Source organism: Pempheris klunzingeri, chromosome 16 (genome assembly GCF_042242105.1).
Source record: "Pempheris klunzingeri isolate RE-2024b chromosome 16, fPemKlu1.hap1, whole genome shotgun sequence".
In the NCBI taxonomy this organism is placed as follows: domain Eukaryota; kingdom Metazoa; phylum Chordata; class Actinopteri; order Acropomatiformes; family Pempheridae; genus Pempheris; species Pempheris klunzingeri.
Genome location: NC_092027.1, coordinates 3,174,323 through 3,191,745, shown reverse-complemented (window position 1 = coordinate 3,191,745; position 17,423 = coordinate 3,174,323). Strand labels below are relative to the sequence as shown.

At 41.5% G+C, this 17,423-nt stretch overlaps 2 gene segments (V, D, J or C); both read right to left on the bottom strand.

Annotated features, from left to right (window-relative positions):
* Positions 1 to 2,289: 2,289 nt before the first annotated feature.
* LOC139215786 (Ig kappa-b4 chain C region-like) lies at positions 2,290 to 4,405 on the bottom strand. The segment is given in 3 exon segments: positions 2,290 to 2,781; positions 4,018 to 4,093; positions 4,397 to 4,405. Coding segments are annotated over 3 exon segments (411 nt in total).
* A 3,894-nt stretch (positions 4,406 to 8,299) lies between these two features.
* LOC139215581 (Ig kappa-b4 chain C region-like) lies at positions 8,300 to 8,805 on the bottom strand. The segment is given in 1 exon segment: positions 8,300 to 8,805. A coding segment is annotated over 1 exon segment (255 nt).
* Between the last annotated feature and the right edge of the window lie 8,618 nt (positions 8,806 to 17,423).

Here is a 17,423-nt window from a genome sequence, read left to right as displayed (position 1 = left end):
AATGTCAGGTGTTCTTTGTTTCACAATACCTTAAAGGTTTCTTCTAAACTACAGAAAAGACCAACAAGATCTGTTTGTTTTACTCGTTTAAAGTGAACCTTGTTGGATTACATGTAAAAAGTCATCAAATCAAACCCGCTCACACAGCTCGGTGGTTAAATGTGACGGTAATGTTTTAAGATGTTCATTTGTGACATACAGTGTGTGAAAGATTCAAATCTTTGAGAAACATCAGGTGAAACCTCTGAGACAAGTTTATCTGAAAACTGTTAAAGTTTGATTTTCAGTTCAGCAAAATGTTTAAGTGAAGAGTTCAGTCGGTTTGAGGACATAATGTGACTCATTCAAGAATCACTATAATTATATTAATTTATAGTTAACAGCAGAAAAATGTATTTCTACTGAAACATAAACAAAGTCACAAAAACTCATCTCTGATTTCAATATTTCCTCAAAGAATCACAGACTTTAATCTGATGTGTTTTTCTCTAGTAACAGAATAAGATGAGACACATTTAGAAAATAAATTTGTCTTGAAGAATAAAGTTAAATTTAGAATTTATACTGAAAACTAATCAATACTCTGATAAACTGATTGATCCATTGATAAACAGCATCATCAGAGTAATCCATGTCCCTGTTGGGGTCAGTGGGAGCATTTCCATAGAGAGCCACTTTGCATCAGCAGCACCATGCTCCACTGCTCTGGGAGAGTTTATAGTCCTGAGAGTTGAACACTGGATGACTGACAGCCGTCCTTCACAACAACAGAAGCCACAGAAATCCTCCTCATCACAAACATGACTCTGACCTCCGTCCTCATCTGGACTCTCCTCTGCTGCTGCTTCACAGGTAAAGTCCAGAGCATCAGACTCCTCTCCTCTACCAACATCCGTCCCTCTGAAATGAAGCCGACTAAACCGTGACGCTGCTTTATGTTTCTGTCTCTGTGCCCTCAGAGTCCAGAGGTCAGTACACAGCGACTCAGCCTGGAGCAGTGAGCTCTGCTGTGGGAGGCTCCGTCACCATCAGCTGTAAGACCAGTCGGGATGTTTATAGTGGGAGCTATTTATCCTGGTACCAACAGAGAGATGGAGAAACTCCAAAACTTCTCATTCACACTGCTAACACTCGAGCATCAGGAATTCCAGATCGTTTTACAGGCAGTGGATCAAACTCTGACTTCACTCTGACCATCAGTGGAGTCCAGACTGAAGATGCAGCAGTTTATTACTGTATGGGGGCATTCTATGTGAACAGTCAGTGGTCGTTCACACAGTGAAAAAGCGTCGTACAAAAACCTCCCTCAGTCAGACTGAACAGAAACTGAACTGACTGCTGCAGCTGGAAGCTGCTGCAGAGACTGATACACTTCACTGAGTCAGTCACATAAAACTGACTTGGCCTTCATTGTAGAGCAATAAAATTATGCTCTGATAGTTTTTAAACACAAACACCTCTATTTCCACAAGACTTTCCTTAATGAAGCGCTTACATCTTCTTTTTCTTTGTAAGCAACCAAAGCCTCATATCTGGCACTTTTTTAGACCAAATCACAGCCGTGCTTTTGAATCAAAGACAGGACACCATGTGGCACAGACTCCTGTACGACTGCTGTAAAATGGCCTCCTTTCATCTTTTCACATCAGCACCTTCCTGCTGTAGGACACCACAGCTAAACAGAGACACTGTTAGGCTGCACTGACTCAGCTTTCAGAGGTGACGTCTACATAATAAAATACTACTGATCTGACCCTGAGATAATCCCACTCACTGTAGATTTAATGGATGGATTGTAATTATTAGGCAGCGACATTTCAGCCTTTATTCTTTTATTAACAAACATGGGCACAGCTGATCAATAGTTCTCCTTTCTCTTCTACATACAGAGACCATCATCCTCTGTCATTAAGCCTTGTGTTCAATCACTAACCCTTTCATTTAAATATTACTGGCATTAAAATCTCACTTTATGCTGATGATACTCTGCTTTTTATTTATCACCAACTTTCTATCACTATCACATACAAATGAAGTCCCAACAACAAATGCATCATCAGGAGCAGATTTCAGTGATATGAAGTCATTTGTTGGTTTTCCATTGAAATACTTTAATCATTCTGAGGATTGTTACCAATTTTCAGTCATGACAAACAAACCTGCAACAACTATGAAGTATCAAGAAGTGACTAGAAAAATTGTGGCCTCATGCTTTATTCTAACAAATGTTCCTAATATGAAACATACGGCAAAGAAAAAGATCCATCACTGTCATGAATGTAAAACCAATGTTTTATGAGACTTTTATTGTTTTGAATGATCAACTGTATCAGTCAACAATAAAGCAAGTGAGAATTATACTGAAGCATTTACAGAGAGAAAAAAGACAGTGTATCAGAGGTCAGACTGAGAGCAGTAGCAGAGTAAAACCAGAGCAGAGTCCCAGTGGGTCAGCTCAGGACTGGGGACACTGGTTCCTCATCAGTGTCTCTGAGACTGGAGACTGGGAGCCCTGGGTGGCCTCACAGGTCACAGAGCCCACTTTCTTCCACTGGTCAGCAGGGAGCCTCAGGGTGCTGCTCCAGCTGTAGCGGCCGTCCTTCTCCAGCACCCCGGGGCTCCTGCTCTCCTCCCAGCTGAAGCTGCTGCTGCCGTCCACCTTCCAGGCCAGACTCCAGCCTGAGGGGAAGCCCTTGTTGGCCAGACACATCAGCGTAGCCTTCCCCTTCTCCAGCTCCTCACCGGAGGGGGGCAGCACCGTCAGGGTGGGACGGACATCACCTAGGAGACACCAATCAGATTAGAGGACGGGGACCACACAGCTGTCAATCAACCACCAGACACTTGGACACCTTCACTGTGAGAGAGCTGATTTTGTCCTTTAAGGAGTTTCTGTCAGGTGGTTTTTCTGCTCCACCAGTCACTCACTCACTCACACATTGTTTCACTTCCCTTTATGAAGCCTCTCATGCACATCAGCACAGAGAGAATCATCATCCAGAAAAGACCCGAAACACCTCAAACTACACTGCAGATTAAATGTCAACGTTGGACCTCATTTTAAACCTTTGCCAACAAAATCATCTCAAACCTTGATTATAAATGACTTTAAAGTATTTAGTGGAAACATGAAAGATACAGAAAATGACCGGACTACAGCCAAACGTTCTTCATGTGGATTTCAGTCATCTTCACCAAACTGAACAGATTTTCACCATTTGAAACAATATATGACACAACGAAGGGATCAGAGATTTTGCACATTATCAGATACCCGTCTTTATCTTCACGTTGTTCAATTTTACTGGAAGAAAGTGAATTTCAGCACATTGCAGCAACAGTAAGTAATGATGTGGAAGATAAACTAAAACTGACCAAAACATTTTCACACTAATATGAACATTTTATGGCTTCAACACTTTCTACACTGTTTGAATTTCAGTTTGACAGGAATGTTTGAAGAAATGTTCAGTAAAGCTGCTCCGAGTCAGCCTCCATGATAAAGCAGGACAGATAACAACATGGATACTAAAAGTCTTAAAATTAAAACAAGATATTTTTATCTGCCTCAAACCTACAAAAACTGAATTTAGAATATGACTTTTGGAAATTTAGTTTAGTATTTGTGCAGAAACTTACTTCCAAATTCCAGTCTGGTTCCTCCACCGAACGTACACCACAGTGATACAAAGTCATTGAACCGCCGTACAAAAACCTCTCAGTGTAAAGAGACACGGCTCTCTGACTTTGTCTGAACTAAACCTACAAACACGCAAAACATGCGGCTTGACCGTGAAGGTTGGAGATAATGATTTACCTCCAGGCTTAATGTTTTAAATTTACTGGAACGAGTTTTTATAAATCTCTCTGCCAACATTAACTTTGTCTCCAAGCACGAAATATTTGAATATTTGAAATAATCATCATTATGGAAAACCAACTATTCATGGTGATTATGAAGGGAATGAAAAGAACAATAACTCCTGAAATAAAACGAATCCCAAGCATTTGACTTACTTCCAATATCCAGTCTGGTTCCTCCACCGAACGTCCACCACAGTGATACAAAGTCATTGAGCCGCCGTACAAAAACCTCTCAGTGTAAAGAGACACGGCTCTCTGACTCTGACAGACTGAACTAAACCTACAAGCCCTCAGCATGCAGTTCTACCATTAAAGCATGAAACAACACAATCAATCAAAACAATGATTCATCAACTGTCTCAATATTCTTTTTGTTACAATGACTTTTTGATTGATTTCTGTTTCTGAAGTGAACTTTGTCTCTGACAGAAAATTATTCATTGAGCAACTGAACACTAGTTTTTTCCTACAGTGTTGAATATAATTCATGATAATAATAAAACAGCCAAAATAAAAAATGCATTTGACTTACTTCCAACATCCAGTCTGGTTCCTCCACCAAAAGTCCACCACAGTGATACAAAGTCATTGAGCCGCCGTACAAAAACCTCTCAGTGTAGAAGAGACACGGCTCTCTGACTCTGACACAAACAACCTCCCCAAAAATAGTTTGTCATTGTAGAATATTGTCAATTTAAAAAACACAGAGCCACCGGTTTATAGATTGTATATTTTTATTTCATACACACATATTTTAAAGGGAACTTAGATAAATTTTCCCTCAAAATTAATTTAAACAAAAATGTCTTTAAAAATCCTCCACAAGCACAGAGCCAACATCCTACAAAACTGGTGTTCAATAACTTCTAATCAATAGAATGATGAATTGACTGATCCTGAGGTCCCTGTTGGGGTCAGTGGGAGCATTTCCATAGAGAGCCACTTTGCATCAGCAGCACCATGCTCCACTGCTCTGGGAGAGTTTATAGTCCTGAGAGTTGAACACTGGATGACTGACAGCCGTCCTTCACAACAACAGAAGCCACAGAAATCCTCCTCATCACAAACATGACTCTGACCTCCGTCCTCATCTGGACTCTCCTCTGCTGCTGCTTCACAGGTAAAGTCCAGAGCATCAGACTCCTCTCCTCTACCAACATCCGTCCCTCTGAAATGAAGCCGACTAAACCGTGACGCTGCTTTATGTTTCTGTCTCTGTGCCCTCAGAGTCCAGAGGTCAGTACACAGCGACTCAGCCTGGAGCAGTGAGCTCTGCTGTGGGAGGCTCCGTCACCATCAGCTGTAAGACCAGTCGGAATGTTTATACTTGGAGCAGCTATCACGCCTCATCCTGGTACCAACAGAGAGATGGAGAAACTCCTAAACTGCTCATTTACTACGCTAGCACTCGAGCATCAGGAACTCCAGGTCGTTTTACAGGCAGTGGATCAAACTCTGACTTCACTCTGACCATCAGTGGAGTCCAGACTGAAGATGCAGCAGTTTATTACTGTATGGGGGTATTCTATGTGAACAGTCAGTGGTCGTTCGCACAGTGAAAAAGCGTCGTACAAAAACCTCCCTCAGTCAGACTGAACAGAAACTGAACTGACTGCTGCAGCTGGAAGCTTCTGCAGAGACTGATACACTTCACTGAGTCACTCACACACACACACACACACACACACACACACACACACACACACACACACACTTTCATCAAGCAGAGTGAACATTTCACCACTGCTGCTTTAACACCAGTAAACGTGAATCAAAACAAGATCAATGACAGAAAATCTTTGTGCAAATTAAATTAGTTCCTCCATCACAGTTTATCACCATCCATTCACATCACATTATTGTCCCATGTTCTTATCTGATCTGCCAATCAATCAAAAGGTGTCAACCTGGGACAGTCTAGGTCATGACCTTTGATCCCAGCCTCATCCTGGGCCACAGCGATCTCAACTGTAACCTGTTCAAGGAAAACATGAAGACACTGATCAGCATCAGCTTCACCATCAATGCTGGCCCAGAGAAACACCTGTCCACCTCTCCAGTCACAAGATGTTACTTTAGATGTATGAACCCATAGTAAGCAAAGAAACGACTCCACCCGCTGCAGAGAGACACGTGGAGGAAATATAGAGACCCGGACAGTTTGGATGAAAGCGCTGCTCGTTGTTTCACTTCCTCCTCTGAGCTCAGTAACCATGGCAACAGGCAGGCATCACTGCTGGACCGTGAGGTTTCAGTACTAAAGTTAAAAAGTTAAACTGTTTAGTCACCAAGCTACGTCTGAGTTTGGACATGAAAAGATGATGAAATAACCTGGTCTGATAAAATGTCAGGTGTTCTTTGTTTCACAATACCTTAAAGGTTTCTTCTAAACTACAGAAAAGACCAACAAGATCTGTTTGTTTTACTCGTTTAAAGTGAACCTTGTTGGATTACATGTAAAAAGTCATCAAATCAAACCCGCTCACACAGCTCGGTGGTTAAATGTGACGGTAATGTTTTAAGATGTTCATTTGTGACACACAGTGTGTGAAAGATTCAAATCTTTGAGAAACATCAGGTGAAACCTCTGAGACAAGTTTATCTGAAAACTGTTAAAGTTTGATTTTCAGTTCAGCAAAATGTTTAAGTGAAGAGTTCAGTCGGTTTGAGGACATAATGTGACTCATTCAAGAATCACTATAATTATATTAATTTATAGTTAACAGCAGAAAAATTGTATTTCTACTGAAACATAAACAAAGTCACAAAAACTCGTCTCTGATTTCAATATTTCTCAAAGAATCACAGACTTTAATCTGATGTGTTTTTCTCTAGTAACAGAATAAGATAAGACACATTTAGAAAATAAATTTGTCTTGAAGAATAAAGTTAAATTCTTTTAGGATTTATATTTAAAACTAATCAATACTCTGATAAAATGATTGATCCATTGATAAACAGCATCATCAGAGTAAACCATGTCCCTGTTGGGGTCAGTGGGAGCATTTCCATAGAGAGCCACTTTGCATCAGCAGCACCATGCTCCACTGCTCTGGGAGAGTTTATAGTCCTGAGAGTTGAACACTGGATGACTGACAGCCGTCCTTCACAACAACAGAAGCCACAGAAATCCTCCTCATCACAAACATGACTCTGACCTCCGTCCTCATCTGGACTCTCCTCTGCTGCTGCTTCACAGGTAAAGTCCAGAGCATCAGACTCCTCTCCTCTACCAACATCCGTCCCTCTGAAATGAAGCCGACTAAACCGTGACGCTGCTTTATGTTTCTGTCTCTGTGCCCTCAGAGTCCAGAGGTCAGTACACAGTGACTCAGCCTGGAGCAGTGAGCTCTGCTGTGGGAGGCTCCGCCACCATCAGCTGTAAGACCAGTCGGAATGTTAATGGGAACTATTTATCCTGGTACCAACAGAGAGATGGAGAAACTCCTAAACTGCTCATTTACCGTGCTAGTACTCGAGAATCAGGAATTCCAGGTCGTTTTACAGGCAGTGGATCAAACACTGACTTCACTCTGACCATCAGTGGAGTCCAGACTGAAGATGCAGCAGTTTATTACTGTATGGGGCAATTCTATGTGAACAGTCAGTATTCGTTCGCACAGTGAAAAAGCGTCGTACAAAAACCTCCCTCAGTCAGACTGAACAGAAACTGAACTGACTGCTGCAGCTGGAAGCTGCTGCAGAGACTGATACACTTCACTGAGTCACTCACACAAAACTGACTTGGCCTTCATTGTAGAGCAATAAAATGATGCTCTAATAGTTTTTACACACAAACACCTCTATTTCCACAAGACTTTCCATAATGAAGCGCTCACATCTTTATTTTCTTTGTAAGCAACTCATAGCCTCATATCTGGCACTTTTTTTAGATAAACCATGGATAAAGCCACTCACTGTAGATTTAATGGATGGATTGTAATTATTAAGGCAGCAACATTTCAGCTTTTATTCTTTTATTAACAAACATGGGCACAGCTGATCAATAGTTCTCATTTCTCTTCTACATACAGAGACCATCATCCTCTCTGTCATTAAGCCTTGTGTTCAATCATTAAATCTTTCATTTAAATATCACTGGCATTAAAATCTCACTTTATGCTGATGATACTCTGCTTTTTATTTATCACCAACTTTCTATCACTATCACATGCAAATGAAGTCCCAACAACAAATGCATCATCAGGAGCAGATTTCAGTGATATGAAGTCATTTGTTGGTTTTCCATTGAAATATTTTAATCATTATGAGGATTGTTACCAATTTTCAGTCGTAACAAACAAACCTGCAACAACTACGAAGTATCAAGAAGTGACTAGAAAAATTGTGGCCTCATACTTTATTCTAACAAATGTTCCTAATATGAAACATACGGCAAAGAAAAAGATCCATCACTGTCATGAATGGAAGCCAATGTTTTATGAGACTTTTATTGTTTTGAATGATCAACTGTATCAGTCAACAATAAAGCAAGTGAGAATTATACTGAAGCATTTACAGAGAGAAAAAAGACAGTGTATCAGAGGTCAGACTGAGAGCAGTAGCAGAGTAAAACCAGAGCAGAGTCCCAGTGGGTCAGCTCAGGACTGGGGACACTGGTTCCTCATCAGTGTCTCTGAGACTGGAGACTGGGAGCCCTGGGTGGCCTCACAGGTCACAGAGCCCACCTTCCTCCACTGGTCAGCAGGGAGCCTCAGGGTGCTGCTCCAGCTGTAGCGGCCGTCCTTCTCCAGCACCCCGGGGCTCCTGCTCTCCTCCCAGCTGAAGCTGCTGCTGCCGTCCACCTTCCAGGCCAGACTCCAGCCTGAGGGGAAGCCCTTGTTGGCCAGACACATCAGCGTAGCCTTCCCCTTCTCCAGCTCCTCACCGGAGGGGGGCAGCACCGTCAGGGTGGGACGGACATCACCTAGGAGACACCAATCAGATTAGAGGAAGGGGACCACACAGCTGTCAATCAACCACCAGACACTTGGACACCTTCACTGTGAGAGAGCTGATTTTGTCCTTTAAGGAGTTTCTGTCAGGTGCTTTTTCTGCTCCACCAGTCACTCACTCACTCACACATTGTTTCACTTCCCTTTATGAAGCCTCTCATGCACATCAGCACAGAGAGAATCATCATCCAGAAAAGACCTGAAACACCTCAAACTACACTGCAGATAAAATGTCAAAGTTGGACCTCATTTTAAACCTTTGCCATTAAAATCACCTCAAACCTTGATTATAAATGACTTTAAAGTATTTAGTGGAAACATGAAAGATACAGAAAATGACCGGACTACAGCCAAACGTTCTTCATGTGGATTTCAGTCATCATCACCAAACTGAACAGATTTTCACCATTTGAAACAATTTATGACACAAGAAGGGATCAGAGATTTTGCACATTATCAGATACCCGTCTTTATCTTCATGTTGTTCAATTTTACTGGAAGAAAGTGAATTTCAGCACATTGCAGCAACAGTAAGTAATGATGTGGAAAATAAACTAAAACTGACCAAAACATTTTCACACTAATATGAACATTTTATGGCTTCAACACTTTCTACACTGTTTGAATTTCAGTTTGACAGGAATGTTTGAAGAAATGTTCAGTAAAGCTGCTCCGAGTCAGCCTCCATGATAAAGCAGGACAGATCACAACATGGATACTAAAAGTCTTAGAATTAAAACAAGATATTTTTATCTGCCTCAAACCTACAAAAACTGAATTTAGAATACGACTTTAGGAAATTTAGTTTAGTATTTGTGCAGAAACTTACTTCCAACATCCAGTCTGGTTCCTCCACCGAACGTCCACCACAGTGATACAAAGTCATTGAGCCGCTGTACAAAAACCTCTCAGTGTAAAGAGACACGGCTCTCTGACTTTGTCTGAACTAAACCTACAAACACGCAAAACATGCGGCTTGACCATGAAGGTTGGAGATAATGATTTACCTCCAGGCTTAATGTTTTAAATTCACTGGAACAAGTTTTTATAAATCTCTCTGTCGACATTAACTTTGTCTCCAAGCACAAAATATTTCAACAAAAATAATCATCATTATGGAAAACCAACTATTCATGGTGATTATGAAGGGAATGAAAAGAACAATAACTCCTGAAATGAAACGAATCCCAAGCATTTGACTTACTTCCAATATCCAGTCTGGTTCCTCCACCGAACGTGTACCACAGTGATACAAAGTCATTGAGCCGCCGTACAAAAACCTCTCAGTGTAAAGAGACACGGCTCTCTGACTCTGACAGACTGAACTAAACCTACAAGCCCTCAGCATGCAGTTCTACCATTAAAGCATGAAACAACACAATCAATCAAAACAATGATTCATCAACTGTCTCAATATTCTTTTTGTTACAATGACTTTTTGATTGATTTCTGTTTCTGAAGTGAACTTTGTCTCTGACAGAAAATTATTCATTGAGCAACTGAACACCAGTTTTTTCCTACAGTGTTGAATATAATTCATAATGATAATAAAACAGCCAAAATAAAAAATACATTTGACTTACTTCCAACATCCAGTCTGGTTCCTCCACCAAAAGTCCACCACAGTGATACAAAGTCATTGAGCCGCCGTACAAAAACCTCTCAGTGTAGAAGAGACACGGCTCTCTGACTCTGACACAAACAACCTCCCCAAAAATAGTTTGTCATTGTAGAATATTGTCAGATTAAAAAACACAGAGCCACCGGTTTATAGACTGTATATTTTTATTTCATACACACATATTTTAAAGGGAACTTAGATAAATTTTCTCTCAAAATCAATTTAAACAAAAACGTCTTTAAAAATCCTCCACAAGCACAGAGCCAACATCCTACAAAACTGGTGTTCAATAACTTCTAATCAATAGACTGATGAATTGACTGATCCTGAAGTCCCTGTTGGGGTCAGTGGGAGCATTTCCATAGAGAGCCACTTTGCATCAGCAGCACCATGCTCCACTGCTCTGGGAGAGTTTATAGTCCTGAGAGTTGAACACTGGATGACTGACAGCCGTCCTTCACAACAACAGAAGCCACAGAAATCCTCCTCATCACAAACATGACTCTGACCTCCGTCCTCATCTGGACTCTCCTCTGCTGCTGCTTCACAGGTAAAGTCCAGAGCATCAGACTCCTCTCCTCCATCAACATCCGTCCCTCTGAAATGAAGCCGACTAAACCGTGACGCTGCTTTATGTTTCTGTCTCTGTGCCCTCAGAGTCCAGAGGTCAGTACACAGCGACTCAGCCTGGAGCAGTGAGATCTGCTGTGGGAGGCTCCGTCACCATCAGCTGTAAGACCAGTCGGGATGTTCATGGTGGGAGCTATTTATCCTGGTACCAACAGAGAGATGGAGAAACTCCTAAACTGCTCATTCACACTGCTAGCACTCGAGCATCAGGGATTCCAGGTCGTTTTACAGGCAGTGGATCAAACTCTGACTTCACTCTGACCATCAGTGGAGTCCAGACTGAAGATGCAGTAGTTTATTACTGTATGGGGTTCTTCTATGTGAACAGTCAGTATTCGTTCACACAGTGAAAAAGCGTCGTACAAAAACCTCCCTCAGTCAGACTGAACAGAAACTGAACTGACTGCTGCAGCTGGAAGCTGCTGCAGAGACTGATACACTTCACTGAGTCACTCACACACACAAATTAAATTAGTTCCTCCATCACAGTTTATCACCATCCATTCACATCACATTATTATCCCATGTTCTTATCTGATCTGCCAATCAATCAAAAGGTGTCAACCTGGGACAGTCTAGGTCATGACCTTTGATCCCAGCCTCATCCTGGGCCACAGCGATCTCAACTGTAACCTGTTCAAGGAAAACATGAAGACACTGATCAGCATCAGCTTCACCATCAATGCTGGCCCAGAGAAACACCTGTCCACCTCTCCAGTCACAAGATGTTACTTTAGATGTATGAACCCATAGTAAGCAAAGAAATGACTGCACCCACTGCAGAGAGACACGTGGAGGAAATTTAGAGACCCGGACAGTTTGGATGAAACCACTGCTTGGTGTTTCACTTCCCTCTTTGAGCCCAGTAACCATGGCAACAGGCAGGCATCACTGCTGGACCATGAGGTCTCAGTACTAAAGTTAAAAAGTTAAACTGTTTAGTCACCAAGCTACGTCTGAGTTTGGACATGAAAAGATGATGAAATAACCTGGTCTGATAAAATGTCAGGTGTTCTTTGTTTCACAATACCTCAAAGGTTTCTTCTAAACTACAGAAAAGACCAACAAGATCTGTTTGTTTTACTCGTTTAAAGTGAACCTTGTTGGATTACATGTAAAAAGTCATCAAATCAAACCCGCTCACACAGCTCGGTGGTTAAATGTGACGGTAATGTTTTAAGATGTTCATTTGTGACACACAGTGTGTGAAAGATTCAAATCTTTGAGAAACATCAGGTGAAACCTCTGAGACAAGTTTATCTGAAAACTGTTAAAGTTTGATTTTCAGTTCAGCAAAATGTTTAAGTGAAGAGTTCAGTCGGTTTGAGGACATAATGTGACTCATTCAAGAATCACTATAATTATATTAATTTATAGTTAACAGCAGAAAAATTTATTTCTACTGAAACATAAACAAAGTCACAAAAACTCGTCTCTGATTTCAATATTTCCTCAAAGAATCACAGACTTTAATCTGATGTGTTTTTCTCTAGTAACAGAATAAGATAAGACACATTTAGAAAATAAAGTTGTCTTGAAGAATAAAGTTAAATTTAGAATTTATACTGAAAACTAATCAATACTCTGATAAACTGATTGATCCATTGATAAACAGCATCATCAGAGTAAACCATGTCCCTGTTGGGGTCAGTGGGAGCATTTCCATAGAGAGCCACTTTGCATCAGCAGCACCATGCTCCACTGCTCTGGGAGAGTTTATAGTCCTGAGAGTTGAACACTGGATGACTGACAGCCGTCCTTCACAACAACAGAAGCCACAGAAATCCTCCTCATCACAAACATGACTCTGACCTCCGTCCTCATCTGGACTCTCCTCTGCTGCTGCTTCACAGGTAAAGTCCAGAGCATCAGACTCCTCTCCTCCATCAACATCCGTCCCTCTGAAATGAAGCCGACTAAACTGTGACGCTGCTTTATGTTTCTGTCTCTGTGCCCTCAGAGTCCAGAGGTCAGGTCACAGTGACTCAGCCTGGAGCAGTGAGCTCTGCTGTGGGAGGCTCCGTCACCATCACCTGTAAGACCAGTCGGGATGTTCATGGTGGGAGCTATTTATCCTGGTACCAACAGAGAGATGGAGAAACTCCAAAACTTCTCATTCACACTGCTAACACTCGAGCATCAGGAATTCCAGATCGTTTTACAGGCAGTGGATCAAACTCTGACTTCACTCTGACCATCAGTGGAGTCCAGACTGAAGATGCAGCAGTTTATTACTGTATGGGGCATATCTATGTGAACAGTCAGTGGTCGTTCACACAGTAAAAAAGCGTTGTACAAAAACCTCCCTCAGTCAGACTGAACAGAAACTGAACTGACTGCTGCAGCTGGAAGCTGCTGCAGAGACTGATACACTTCACTGAGTCACTCACACAAAACTGACTTGGCCTTCATTGTAGAGCAATAAAATGATGCTCTAATAGTTTTTAAACACAAACACCTCTATTTCCACAAGACTTTCCTTAATGAAGCGCTTACATCTTCTTTTTCTTTGTAAGCAACTAAAGCCTCATATCTGGCACTTTTTTAGACCAAATCACAGCCGTGCTTTTGAATCAAAGACAGGACACCATGTGGCACAGACTCCTGTACGACTGCTGTAAAATGGCCTCCTTTCATCCTCTCACATCAGCACCTTCCTGCTGTAGGACACCACAGCTAAACAGAGACACTGTTAGGCTGCACTGACTCAGCTTTCAGAGGTGACGTCTACATAATAAAATACTACTGATCTGACCCTGAGATAAACCCACTCACTGTAGATTTAATGGATGGATTGTAATTATTAAGGCAGCAACATTTCAGCATTTGTTCTTTTATTAACAAACATGGGCACAGCTGATCAATAGTTCTCCTTTCTCTTCTACATACAGAGACCATCATCCTGTCTGTCATTAAGCCTTGTGTTCAATCACTAACTCTTTCATTTAAATATTACTGGCATTAAAATCTCACTTTATGCTGATGATACTCTGCTTTTTATTTATCACCAACTTTCTATCACTATCACATACAAATGAAGTCCCAACAACAAATGCATCATCAGGAGCAGATTTCAGTGATATGAAGTCATTTGTTGGTTTTCCATTAAAATACTTGAAAAATGAAAAATGCCAATAACACAGAGCCAACGGTTTATAGACTGTATATTTTTATTTCATACACATATATTTTAAAGGGAACTGAGATTCATTTTCTCTAAACAAAAACGTCTTTAAAAATCCTCCACAAGCACAGAGCCAACATCCTACAAAACTGGTGTTAAATAACTTCTAATCAATAGACTGATGAATTGACTGATCTTGAGGTCCCTGTTGGGGTCAAAGCATTTCCATAGAGAGCCACTTTGCATCAGCAGCACCATGCTCCACTGCTCTGGGAGAGTTTATAGTCCTGAGAGTTGAACACTGGATGACTGACAGCCGTCCTTCACAACAACAGAAGCCACAGAAATCCTCCTCATCACAAACATGACTCTGACCTCCGTCCTCATCTGGACTCTCCTCTGCTGCTGCTTCACAGGTAAAGTCCAGAGCATCAGACTCCTCTCCTCTACCAACATCCGTCCCTCTGAAATGAAGCCGACTAAACCGTGACGCTGCTTTATGTTTCTGTCTCTGTGCCCTCAGAGTCCAGAGGTCAGTACACAGTGACTCAGCCTGGAGCAGTGAGCTCTGCTGTGGGAGGCTCCGTCACCATCAGCTGTAAGACCAGTCGGGATGTTAGTGGGAACTATTTAGCCTGGTACCAACAGAGAGATGGAGAAACTCCTAAACCGCTCATTTACATTATTAGCACTCGAGCATCAGGGATTCCAGGTCGTTTTACAGGCATTGGATCAAACTCTGACTTCACTCTGACCATCAGTGGAGTCCAGACTGAAGATGCAGCAGTTTATTACTGTCAGAGTTGGCACAACATCAACAATCAGTGGGTGTGCACACAGTGAAAAAGCGTCGTACAAAAACCTCCCTCAGTCAGACTGAACAGAAACTGAACTGACTGCTGCAGCTGGAAGCTACACACACACACACACACACACACACACACATACACACACACACACTTGTACTGAGGACTCTCATTATCATCATCCATTCTCCAAGCCTTTATCTTAACAGTTTGATCAAGCAGATTGAACGTTTCCCCACTGTTGCTTTAACAACCAATGAACATGGATCAAAACAATTTCAATGACAAAAAACAGTTTTGGTGTAAATCAATATTCCAGAATGTAGATGCTGAGACTGACCTATACTGATACCACACCTGTATGATATCAGGTGTTAGAACAATACAGTCTTTGTTTCATTGTAACGCACAACAAAATACTTAACACATTTAGCTAGAAATATTTAATAAATCCTGAACGTTTACATTTAATGTTTGATTTTGAAATGGCAGAAACTATTGCCCAACCAAAATTAGTTTCATGTTGATGTAAATTGCATGGTGTCATTGATTCTTCTTATTTTACCCAAACTCTTTGAGTGACTTGTTGATTAGATAAACTGTAGAAACTGAGTAGTGACACATTGGATCTTATTGGATCTCAGAGCTGCATGATACTGTTGACCATGAAAGTGGGAGGAACTGTCTGGCACCGTGTCAAATTGGTTCAAATTTTACTTCCAGGATAGGGACTTACTTTGGGTCATTTGGTAATTTCAAATCTGAGTGAACAAACAGAACATGTGGGGTACCTCAAGGGTCCATTGTCAGACCTCTTCTTTTTAACATTTGTATGTTTCCACCTGCTCAGATTGAATCTTACAACATTTCGTATCACACCTATGCAGATGATGTAATTCTTTATGTAACAGTGTCTCCACATGACTACAGTCCCTTACACTTGGTGAAAAAAGTTATCAATCACATCAATGAGTGGATATGCCAGAATTTCCCACAACTAAACACAGATTAAACTGAAATTATTGTTTGTGGCCCCAAACATGAAAGATTAAAAGTCAGCGCTCATCTTGACTCCATGAAGTTAAAGCCCACTCACCAAGCCAGAAATCTTGGTGTTATAATGGACTCAGACCTGAATTTTAATTCCCACATAAAAACAATCATCAAATCAGCCTCCTAACACCTTGAAAATATAGCCAGAATTAAAAGATGTTTGTCTAAACAAGATACAGAAAAACATATTCACACTTTCATCTTCAGCAGGCTGGACTGTTGCAACAGTGTCTTCACAGGTCTTAACAAAAAATCAGTTAGAAAACTGCAGCTTGTCCAGAGTCTTCACTAACACCACAAACATGGAGCACATCACACTGTTTTTTAAATCCCTCCACTGACTTCCAATGTGCCAAAGGGTAGATTTTAAAAGTCATACTACTAGCAGATCAGATAATCTGCTCCAAAAACACCAGGACAATATTCCCAGTCTGTATCACTCAGGTTTGATTCAAACTTTAATATCATACTCTATTAAATCCTCCTATACATAAGATTTTCAAATAAATCTGTTAATCAGATGTGCATAGGTCTGTTAATAATAGCGGTGAAGACTCTTTGAAAGCCAAACACCAACAGTGAGAGGAGAAAACAGTGAGGCCAAGGATGCTTTGTCTCATCTGAAGCTGCCGCTGTAGCTTAATCCATTATTCTGCTCGGAACAGAGTCACGAGAGGTGAAAGCAGACCAGCAGACCACCAGCCTCATAATGGACTGTGCTTGGATGCCAAACAATGGAAATAAACGGTGGATTCAATCTACTCCAGCAAGTACATTTGACTCAGAACAGGTTACTAAATTGCTTTATATTTACTGGAGTAAATGTTACCACCCACCTCTGTACACCACCATGAGATCAGTGAAAACTGAGAAAAACACCACAATACAATTATTCCCCTTCTCTTAGCCCATATCATGATCAGGAATTAGTGCAGGTTTTCTGGTTACTTATTCTTCCCTCTCAAATGGACAGGATGCAAATGTGTGTTGCACAAAAGTCCCTGTTGGGGTCAGTGGGAGCATTTCCATAGAGGGCCACTTTGCATCAGCAGCACCATGCTCCACTGCTCTGGGAGAGTTTATAGTCCTGAGAGTTGAACACTGGATGACTGACAGCCGTCCTTCACAACAACAGAAGCCACAGAAATCCTCCTCATCACAAACATGACTCTGACCTCCGTCCTCATCTGGACTCTCCTCTGCTGCTGCTTCACAGGTAAAGTCCAGAGCATCAGACTCCTCTCCTCTACCAACATCCGTCCCTCTGAAATGAAGCCGACTAAACCGTGACGCTGCTTTATGTTTCTGTCTCTGTGCCCTCAGAGTCCAGAGGTCAGTACACAGCGACTCAGCCTGGAGCAGTGAGCTCT